At 35.2% G+C, this 11,369-nt stretch overlaps 2 protein-coding genes across 6 annotated transcripts in view; one reads left to right on the forward strand and one right to left on the reverse strand.

Moving 5' to 3' along the window:
* The window catches only part of LOC127794575 (signal peptide peptidase-like), a 62,989-nt gene extending 56,699 nt beyond the window's left edge, over positions 1-6,290 (forward strand). For all 5 annotated transcript variants that reach the window (XM_052325786.1, XM_052325791.1, XM_052325792.1 and 2 more), the window contains 3 exons: positions 4,942-5,078; positions 5,284-5,361; positions 6,041-6,290. In XM_052325786.1, coding sequence (XP_052181746.1) covers positions 4,942-5,078; positions 5,284-5,361; positions 6,041-6,124 — 299 coding nt within the window. In that variant the 3' untranslated portion in view covers positions 6,125-6,290. The remainder of the gene's footprint in view (positions 1-4,941; positions 5,079-5,283; positions 5,362-6,040) is intronic.
* Positions 1-10,717, reverse strand: part of LOC127794853 (protein translocase subunit SECA1, chloroplastic-like) — a 59,875-nt gene extending 49,158 nt beyond the window's left edge. Inside the window, exons 1-3 of the mRNA XM_052326110.1 lie at positions 10,513-10,717; positions 8,437-8,540; positions 8,123-8,302 (exon numbers count right to left, since the gene is read on the reverse strand). Of these exons, the coding sequence (XP_052182070.1) occupies positions 8,123-8,302; positions 8,437-8,540; positions 10,513-10,717 (489 nt within the window). The remainder of the gene's footprint in view (positions 1-8,122; positions 8,303-8,436; positions 8,541-10,512) is intronic.
* Between the last annotated feature and the right edge of the window lie 652 nt (positions 10,718-11,369).

Genomic DNA, 11,369 nt, shown 5'->3' on the forward strand with positions numbered 1-11,369 from the left:
GGGACAAGCTGGATCCTCGAGCTCGTGTGTTTTCTTGGGTTACTCCTTTACTCAAAAAGGCTACAAATGTTACCATTCTCTTACTAGGAAATTCTATGTATCCAAAGATGTCACTTTTGTTGAAACTCAATCATTCTTTGGCTCTCCTAGCATTGATTACCAAGGGAAAGGTGTTCCTAGTATTGATTCAAGTGTTGGACTCCCTATTTTGGACCTACCTCTTGAGGAGAATCATGAGATCCGTTACTTTTCCAATTCTCCCTTGGATGAGCAGAATCAACAAGAATCCCTAGAAGAGTAGCCTCTGTTAGTGCTGCCCTCTCCTGTAGTCAGGTTCAAAGGGTCTCCTTATGTCTTCAAGAGGACACAACCTATTCCAGAACCTCCTCTGGCACCAACACCATCTCCAAGTTCAGGTACCGAAGACACTTATCTCTCTCCTTCATCTTCTAATCATGTTTCTAATGACTTGGACCTATGTATTGCTCTTAAAAAAGGCATCAGGAGTTGTACTCAACACCCATTGACCAATTATCTTTCTTACCATCGTTTGTCCCCAAAACATAGAGGTTTCTAAACCTCTTTGGATGTTATCTCTATTCCTAGGACAGTTGATACGGCTTTCAAGGATTAGAATTGGGTTCTAGCAATGCAGGAGGAGATGAGGGCCTTGAAAAAAAAATCAAACATGGGACATGGTACCTAGACAAAAGGGAGTTAAGCCTGTGGGCTGTAGGTGGGTTTTTAATCTAAAGTATAATGCAGATGAAACCTTGGAAAGGTATTAGGCTAGTCTAGTTGCTAAAGGATATATTCAAACTTATGGTATTGACTATCTAGAGACTTTTGTACCTGTGGCAAAAATGACAATAATTAGAATCCTATTAGCTCTAGCAACACATTATGGCTGATAGTTGTAGCAATTTGATGTGAAAAATGTTTTTTTGCATGGGGATTTAGAGGAAGAAGTGTTTATGGAACCACCTACCGGTTTTGATGAAGGATTTTCAGGAAAGGTATGCAAACTAAAGAAAGCCCTTTATGGGCTTAAACAGTCATCCAGTGCCATAGTTCTGAATGGCAATAGGCGCATCGAGGCACAAAAGGTCCTGGAGCCTGAGGTGTGAGGCGCACGAGATGAGGAGCGCCTTTGCGAAGCGAGGCACACATTTTAAAAAAAAAAAACTCGAAATGTTGTAAAATCATAAACTATCACATTATAAAAAATAACACATGTAGCAAGAGAAATTAAGCAAGTAGGCAAGAAATAGTCAAATAAAAGAAGTAAAGAACTCACGAGAGCAGGCTGAAACCGAGAAGAGGAGAGGCTGGAACTGAGAATGACAGCTGGTTTCGGTGGGCAGCGGGTTGCTTGACAGCTTGAAGAGTAGAGGAGAAGAGATGAGAGGAAGGGAGGAGAAGAAGATGAGAAGAGCGTGAGTAGAGGAGAAGAGAGGAGAGGAGAGGAAGAGAGGAGGTGGACGTGACTTTATAGCAAGGAGGAGAGGAAGATTGGGTCGATCGTCGGCTGGCCGTGCCTAGGTCGCGCCTCACGCCTCGGTGCCTCGCTGTGCAAGGCAAGTGCCTCCCGAAAAATGCGTTGCCTCGGCCCAGGTGAGGCGCCGAGTTGACGCTTTAAGGCACGACTTTAACATCTATGCCCTGTGCATGGTTTGATAGATTCTTTAAAGCTATGAGGCATGTGGGTTATCTTTCAAGTAGAGGTGATCATACTCTATTCTTTAAACATTCAATGAAAGGAAGGATGACAACACTGTTAGTATATGTTGATGACATATCGTAATTGGCGATGATTTGGGAGAACATAAACAGCTGAAAGAAAACCTTCCCAACGCATTTGAGATCAAGGATCTTGGTGTATTGAGGTATTTTTTGGGAATTGAAGTGGTATATTCTAAAGTTGGGATTTTCTTGTCACAAAGAAAGTATATTTTAGATCTGTTAAAGGAAACATGACTGTTGGGTGCTAAAGGAGTAGGTACGCCAATAGAATCCAATGTTAAGTTCGAAGAAAACTCTTATGTCAGCTCGTGGATAAAAGGAGATACCAAATTGATGGGGAGATTGATTTATTTGTCACATATCAGGCCAGATATTGGTTTTGCTGTTAGCTTGGTAAGTCAGTTTATGCATTGTCTCACAGAAGATCATATGCAAGCTATAAGGATAATTCTATGCTATTTAAAAACTACACTTGACAAAGGGATCTTGTTCAGACTAGGGAATGAATTGGATGTTACTGGATACATTGATGTAGATTATGGAGGGTTTTTGACTAATAGATGCTCCACAACTGGTTATTGTGTATTTCTTGGGGGGAACTTGGTGTCATGGAGAAGTAAGAAGCAAGGTATAGTAGCTAGATCTAGGGCTAAGGCTGAATTCCAGACAATGGCACTAGGATTATGTGAGTTGTTATGGCTTAGAATCATTTTGGAAACCTAGTTACTAGCAGTGGGCTAATCAAATTATGTTGTGATAGTAAGTCAGCTATAAGCATTGCACATAACCTTGTGCAACATGATAGAATCAAGCATGTGGAGATATATAGATATTTCATAAAAGAGAAGTTAGAGGTTGGCTTAATTTGCATTCCCTATGTGGCATTCGAACAACGACCAACCGACCTTTGGACAAAAGGGTTGCCTACTAACCGATTTGAAGAATTGGTATGCAAGCTGCGAATGTTGATATTCATTCACTAGGTTAAAGGGGAGTGTTAAATCCCGTGGAGTTAGAAGTTTGTAAGTGTCCTAATTTAGCTGATTTGTTTTTGGAGATTTCTAAGTTCTGTTTTTGGAGATTTCTAAATTTAGGTTTAGGGAACTTTCCTATTCTTATTTAGGAAACTTCCTAATTGTATATAGTCAATACTTTCCTTTGTTTTTGTTGTTTCCTATGTTGTATAATCCTCATTTCTATAAGAGCACTTGTAAAGTTTCGTACGTAAATATGAAGGAAAGTAAAAACATTATGTTTCTACTCTAACCCTTGAATTTTTTAGACATGTGAAACATATACTTTTATGATTTGGATTTTGCACAACCATGCAGCAGTTGAAAAATAAAGAGAAAAATACCTGGTATGTCTGACCCATCAGACACATTGGGCCAGGCCAACATGCTATGTTGGGCTGACACCTCTTAGGGATCAACATGGCAGAGTCTGGCCCGTAGAGTGTGGGCCGTCAGTTTGACAATGCAGTTGTGCTAGAAAAGTTTTGCTGTCTTGAGAATTACTACTTTGAAAATCACGCTTGTGCAACTAGGAGTGTAATATCCGAGATTTTCAAACTCAAATTTGAAGTAATACCTGAGATATTTAGATGCAAAAATTTGAGGAAATAGGGTGTTTCAAAGGATTGTGGAAGTTTTGAGGAAAAAATTCAGTTTCTGAGACGGGCAAAATTGTAAATATTGAAGTTTGGGTAAAAGTGCAATTTACCTAAAATTTTGGGGCATTAGCGTAATTTATCCTTTCTTCGGGGGCTAAAATGCAATTAGAAAATGGCTTAGTGACCAAGTTGCAAGGGGTTTAAATGCAATTATTCGAAAATGTTTGGGCCAAGTGTAGTTCTTGAAACCCTAAAATTGGATCGTTAGGGTAATGAATTGAACCAACTGACCATTGGAAGTCATGATTGTAGATTTCAAAATATCTCTGGATTTCAAAACCTATTCAATTCAACTTTGGATCATTTTGAGTTCTAGCTTTGGATTTCAAATCACAATCTATTCCACATTTGGATCGTTTTGAAGTCCAAGTCTTTAGCTTATCCTCCAAGTTTACTTAATCTCCAAGTTTGAGACATGTGGCAATCATCCATTGACCACTTGAAAATAAGGATAAGGCTTCATAATGACCCCCTGAGGTGGCGGATAAGGCTTGATGATGACTCCCGAGGTGGTGATAGGTGATTGGTTGGAAAAGTTTATAAATAGGCCTTGGGAGGATTTGAACTCAAGCTTTTCATTATAGCTTTGGATCAAATTTGAGATCCATTTGAGAGGTTTTGAAGTGAGGAATTTGTTCTTGAAAAAGAGGAGAAAAATCTACAAAAGGAAGGAGGAAGGCCGGAGCAAAAATGAGAAAAATATGAGCCTCGTCGGGAAAATAGTGCATTGTTGAAGTTCGTGCCCAAATCACTGAAAAATCTGCGAGGTAAGTCCAATCTAAGTTGATAATCTTGTAGAGGGGCGAAAGAGGGAGCTATAGGAAAAAACGGAGGTCGAATTGGAGTTAAAAAGAGAGAAATATGGCCAGAATACGAGAAGGTGTCAAAGCTGTCGGAGGTGTGTGAAGTACACGCGCTGCCACGCAGCCTTCTTGGGGCACGTAAGGGCACGTGGCTTGTCCTTTTGGCCTGAAATTTTACATTTTTGACCCTCGTTTAATGCCCTGTAATCCTATGTAAAAAGATTTGGTGTTTGGTTTACTGAAATACATGATTTCTGCAGAAAATCCATTACCTCTTGTCGTAAACAGTGCTTCTGAAGCTGAACATTCAAGGTGAGTGGTTTGTGAGTGGTTCTTACTTCCTCTTGAGCATTGGTTGCTTCACTTGTGAGTGGTTTGTGAGTGTTCCTGCTTGTACTCTAGTTCCTCTTGAGCATTGGTTGCTTCACTTGTGAGTGGTTCTTGTGCATATAAACTGTTCCTGCATGCTTCTTGCTTCCCCTTGGGCATCGGTTGCTTCACTTGTGAGATCTTGCTTCCCCTTGAGTTCACTTGTGAGCATCGATTGCTTCACTTGGGAGCATTGGTTTTTTATCTTGACCAAACAGCATTAAAGATATACAATAAAATCTGCTGTTAATAGATTACCTGCAGGTGGTTCTATTTACATGTTTGTGGTCCTAGCTTTTAATAATTACACTTGTTTGTTTTCTTTTAGTGTTTCCTCACACTCTTTCATGTCAGGCATTTTTGTAGCATTGGCTTTGCGTTTCGATGTCTCCAGGGGAAAAGCAAGCCAGTATTTCAAGAGTGCTTTTCTTGGATACACAGTTGGTTTGGTTCTTACCATTATAGTCATGAATTGGTTCCAAGCTGCACAGGTGTGTACTGCTGGTTCTATTTTGCTTTGTTGTCATGACAAATACTAACAAGCGCACACACAATTTACATATTATACGAATATCTGGTCATTGCCTTTGCCATTTAAGGTTTAATTTTTTTATTTTACTTTGTAGTCGGATCATTTCTATTCCTTTTTTTCCCCAACTGTCCTGAGGCTTATATACATTTTATTTACGTGTTCAGCCTGCATTACTATATATAGTACCGGCTGTTATTGGATTTTTGGCAGCTCATTGCATGTGGAATGGTGATGTCAAACAGGTTTGTCCACGCCTGATTCTGTGATTTTTGTTCTGTTTTTCCATTTCTGTTGGGCTGAAATTCTTCTTCTTTTTTTTTTTTTTCCGTGTGAATCACTGCATTAGTATTGCAAGGTAGCATATTTTTTTTTAATACATACGGGTTTAATAGGTGTAATTAGAGCTTCCTGATTTCCTGAAGTGACTCGCTCTTTTCTGTCGCGAACTATATTTGTCAGATATCGAACACCATCAATCTCCTTTAGTGAAACATGGAACGGTATCTATGTGGTAAGTCAAGTTGGTTAGGGTATTTATGTGCTTGTAAAGGCACCCCCCAAAGCGTTCTGCTGCTGTAGTAGACAACTATTTAGAACTCATAGTCAGTCACTTCAAGTCATAGGGGGGATAACGTTTTGTTCAAAATTGGAGAGTACAAGATCCTAGGGGTTTCTACTTTTAGTAGCTTTCCTGAAAAAGGGAGATCCCAAGGTCTTTAGTTCACCTTCCAAGGACAAAGGAATGCTTTAAAAGTAAGCGCTGAATGTTCACTTGATTTTAGTTTGGTATGTGTTAAACCATGGCTGCAGGAAACATAGTTGCTTATGATGTTTTTGTATTTGAAATGGGATTGCTGATATTTAGGTGGTTGGATGAACTATAATTTCTGATGGCAGAGTGGTTATTATTTATTTTTGTAGTTGTTGGAGTTTGACGAATCGAGGACTAGTGGTGGTTCATCACAAGAAGAAGATGATGCCAAGTTGAGCAAGAAAACGGAGTAAGACAAAGAATTAAAACATTACTAGTGGTCCAAAAAGCTAGAACAACTACTTTGATCATATTTTGGTGTGCAACTACTGCACCGCCATTTCTGTCGTAGCTGAGTTTTTGAATTGAGAGTTGATTAAATATTATTAGCGTTTAATAACAAGGTTACAAATTTAGATTTATCATGTGTTCTATCCCCTGCCCTGAATTGATTTGATGACAACAATGGATCATCCGTGTGTGTGCGTGTTTGGGCGCTTTTTTTTTTTTTTTTAAATTTCTTTCTTTATCGTCTTCCTTCCATGTGCCAAAAGGATTAGAACACCCTGTTTACAATGTAATACCTCCTATTTGATTTGCCAGCCATTCTTTGGTAAAACTCAAATCTATCGGCAAAATCATGTGTATAACCTCATTACACATATTATGGGTGAGAAGTGTCTTCTGAATTTTAATGTTGGGGTGGGTCTCATCGTTTTTAATGTATATTTTGCCCATTTGTGTGCTCAATTTCGTTCACTTGAAAAAAACAAAAACTAAAATAAAAATAAATAAAAATTTTAGCTTAATTGTAGCGTTCGTCTTCAAAATTTAAAATTAATTCATCAAAAATTAAAAATAAAAAATGCTTAATTGAGTTTTTGTAAGTTGTAGTGAGTGGTTTTTTTTGGATTAATAATTTAGTATTTTTGAAAAAAAAATATAATTTTGAAAAGTTGATAAAGATTAAAACGAATTTGATACTGAAATATTAGACTACGTTTTTTTTGTTATTTTTAAATTATTTTTAATTTTTAATTTTTTAAAATAATAAAAACGCGCTGTTTTTAGTGTTTTAAAAATAAAAAAAATTGTAAAGAAAATTTAAAACAACAAAAAAATATTTTGTGTTTTCATTTAAAATAAATTTTAAATTCAAAATATATTTATTTATTTATATATTTTTATTGTAGTGAAAAAAAAAATATAAAATTTATTAATAATATATTATATATATTTTTAATAATATATTAAAAAATATTATAAAAAATATTATATATTTTTTAATAATATATTAACATTAAATATTTTTAATTTATTAAATAAAATATCATTAAAAATTATTTTTAAATTTTTAAAGAAAATTCGTTTTTAATTTTTTAAAACAGACTATCAAAATAAAAAATTAAAAAATAAAGAGAACATAATTTTAGTATTTTGTTTGAGAAATGTGTTCATTTATGAAAATAAAGTCAAAAAGTTGAAAATAACAATAAAATAAAATGGGCAGCAAGGAGGGCTTAGGCTTCATGTGTAAAGAGTTACTTTTGAGTTGATTTTTAAATTAAAAAAGATACATATAAAAAAGAACTTAGATTTTGAGAATTTAATAATTATTCTTTAGGGTTTAAGGTTTTGATTTGAAAATTCAAGGTTTTGAGTTTTGGTTTCAGAATTTTGGGTCGAGGATTTGTGGTTTAGGACGAGGGTTTGTGACTTCACAAGAAGAAGATGATGCCAAGTTGAGCAAGAAAACATTACTAGTGGTCCAAAAAGCTAGAACAACTACTTTGATCATATTTTGGTGTGCAATTACTGTGTTGTTGATGAGATTGACTCCATCCTTATTGATGAAGCAAGGACAACTCTTAAGCTTTGCACCAATTGGTTTCCAACAACTTTGGATTTATTCCAGAAACATATACAACACCAAGCTTCCAGTCTGGCTTTGATCCACAGGCATAAACAATTGTCAGCTCCCAACAAGAGTAGTGGTCAAACCCTCAACATATTTGCACTCAATAAACTACCTAATAGAAAATGATACAGGCTAAACAAGTTGGTAAATTTGAACTGCTTAGAGGCTAAAGTTAGGGTAAAGAATAGAAATATATGCAGATGACTTCCATTATGTAGCAGGAACCAAATACCTGAATTCTTTCTGTAGCATGCTAACTAAATCTAACAAGACAACTACATTAAACATGTAAATCTTTCTGAAAGGCAGCAGCTATCTTGTTTAATTTTCTTACTGTGTAATGTATATCTTGCTCAAAGGCAGCAGCTATCTTAGCGGCTTTATAGTACCGGTCTCTTGGTTTTTCAGCAGGCCCTGATATGATAAGAGGAGTCCTTGCTTCATCAATAAGGATGGAGTCAACCTCATCAATTTCACAGTAATTGAAACCCCTCAGGACAAGCTCATCAACAGTCTGTAGACCAGAAATATAGTCAGGCAGGATGTCAGACAAAATCAAGCAAGCACTTATAAGATAAAATACAACACTGAGGACAATACAAAGTGCTAGTTTTAAAAGAAAAATCAAATTGCTAAAAAATTACTTTCCGTGGCAAGATTATCTCTCAAATAGTCAAATCCGAGCTCACTATTAGTCACATATGTGATGTCGCACAAGTAATTTTCCCTCCTTTGTTCACTTGTCATATTCTCTGTCAACCAAAGCAACTAACAAACTATTAAGAGTACAATAGTAATCAAAACACAGAAGCCCCCATCTAGATTCAGAATTACTGGCTTAGGGAAAAAAAATTCCAACAACAATCTATGACAAGTGCTTTCTATGCAGAGTTTTCATTAAAATATAGGTAAACCAAGGTCAGTATTCATTGGAAAAAGGGCAGAAAAGGGACCATAATGACAAAACATAATATACATTCAGAGTTTAATATAAAGGTCGTGAGAAAAAATGATTATATTGCAAGTAGACAACATAGAAGACCTCTATATTTGATACAGTCGTGAGATGACAGAATAAGGTCTAGAGTTCTAGCGCAAAACTCCTTTTAAGGTGAATAATATCACTTGATTGAAGGTTAATTACATAAATAATCACTTAATTTTGATTATTGTTTGGTTACTGAATTTTGAAATATTACCTGTTAGCCACTAACATTTTAAAACTATTACTGTTTAGTTATTGAACTTTAAAATATTACCTACTAGTTATTAATATTTCAAAATTATTTTTTATCGTCACTCGTTAGTTATTGAATTTTAAGTTCACGAGTGACGGATGAGATACAGTTTTGAAATATTAGTGACTAGTAAGTAATATTTAAAATTTAATGACTAAACAATAACAATTTTGAAATATTAATGACTAACATGTCATATTTAAAAGTTCAGTGATCAAATAGTAATAGAATACAAAATTGAGTGATTATTGGTGTAATTAATCCGTTGATTGAGTCCCAGTGAGACAATGACTTTAAGCCATTATAATATTAGATTAATTTGATTGAGAATGCTCAGCATATAGAGCAAGAAATGGACATCCATGGTAAACAAGGAGAAAAATATAAGGTAAAAAACATAAAGGAGAAGTGCAAGGAGGTTCGGAACAGAGTTTCAAAGCACCAAATCATTAGATTTTGTTAAGTTAGAACCCATCCACCTCTTTCCTGAAACGCACTTGTTAGAGAATCCCCACAAATGAGAACCCATTCCAAAAATGTATATTAATGCTCATGTCATTCTAAATAGACATTTCCTTCTTATAGCCAATTTGGTTTCAATACTGAACTCAGCAAAAAAAATCCTTGCATGACTTAAACTCCGTTGTTTTTCCAAAGGTATAACAAACGAGGCAGATAAAAATCACCAATTATGAACTACATAGCTATGAGAAGAATAACTACCAATGCAGAACTTAAAAGAAGAATATTTACCAAAGCAAAGGACTGGGGAAGAAAAAATTCACTGCAATGTTGGACAACAAGCATGTTATAAGGGAAAAAGAAAAAAGTGTGAAATTGTTAATCACTATGTGATCTAAAAGTTTAAGATATTCATTAGATAAATGGTTGATTTTATTTTTTAATTATCATTTTTGTTCTCAACACACCCCTCATGCATGGCATAACTTCTCCAAATATTTGCAACTATTTAAATATTGAGTCAGCGGTTGAGGTTTGAACTCAAACCCTTTGTTTGCTTCAATACCATATTAAATTATTAATCACCATTTGATTTAAAAGCTTAGGTCATTAGATATAGGATTAATTTTATCTTTTATATTATCTTTTTTACTCTCAATAAAAAGAATTGCTATAGTACAAATAGCATCTTGTCGAAGGGTAATAATAGACTTTTTAATAGTTCATAGAGCCAAAATCCCAAGCAAATGTAAATTATTAAAAAAATATATTGATAATATTACAAAACCATAAATCCTCTGCAGGAGATAAATGAAAAGCTGATTCATTGTTAAACTTCTACCTTGAATGTGTGTGGGTGAGATCATAGAGGGTGGGTTTTCAAATTGAAGTCATTTGAGGAATGAACAATGCTACAAGCATAAATGATCAATCTTCAAGCCACTAGGAGTGACTATAAATCCATCTGCAACAACAACAAAAAACAGAAGAAGAAGGAAATGAATAACAGAAGGATGAGACATACGTTGGATTAGGCCAACCTTCAATCCAAGAAACCGAGGTACTTGGCCAACCCACTCACAGTCTCGCCGAGCTAGATAATCATTGACAGTACTGACAACATGAACTCCTTTCCCAGTTAATGCATTGAGATAAGCTGGCAAAATAGAAACCCGTGTCTTTCCTTCTCCAGTTCTCATTTCAGCTATTTCTCCCTTGTGAAGGACCATCCCACCTAAATGACCAAAATTTCAAGAATATAATAGTTTAAGATATGAATAATGCTTTCAACTAGCTGAATAAAAAGGGAAGGGATATTGCAGGGCACAAAAAAACATAGATTGGCATTAACCCGGGTGCTAAGCTTCAACTGAAGTATGAGAATATGACCACAAACATAACCATTCCAGATTCAGCTAAAATAACCATGCAAACCATGTGTGTAACCTTGAAAATGAAATTATTTCAAATACATGGTGAGGTATAATTAAAAATTAATAGTAGGTTCAGGGGCATTCAAAGTTAAATATGAAATAAAGAAATATTCATTGCCAACATTGGGGGAAAATAATTCCAGTCAAGAGTATCCAGCAATTACAGATTCAAAACATGCAATGTTTTATAACTTAAAATTGCTACTAGCATATTTTCCCTTGTCTTTTGGCAAATGTTAAAACACAAGAGAGGAAGTCCAGAAGCGTTCTCCAGGTTTAGGGAAGAAGACAATTACAAAGAAATATAACACAACTCAACAAAATAATTAACCTATCAAAAGAAAAAAATATGTAATTTAATAAAAATTTACCTATCAATTGCACATCAAATGGTCGAAGGCCAAGAACCCTTTTTGAAGCCTCTCTCACAACAGCAAATGCTTCTTAA

The sequence above is a fragment of the Diospyros lotus genome, chromosome 2, assembly GCF_014633365.1.
Source record: "Diospyros lotus cultivar Yz01 chromosome 2, ASM1463336v1, whole genome shotgun sequence".
Lineage (NCBI taxonomy): Eukaryota > Viridiplantae > Streptophyta > Magnoliopsida > Ericales > Ebenaceae > Diospyros > Diospyros lotus.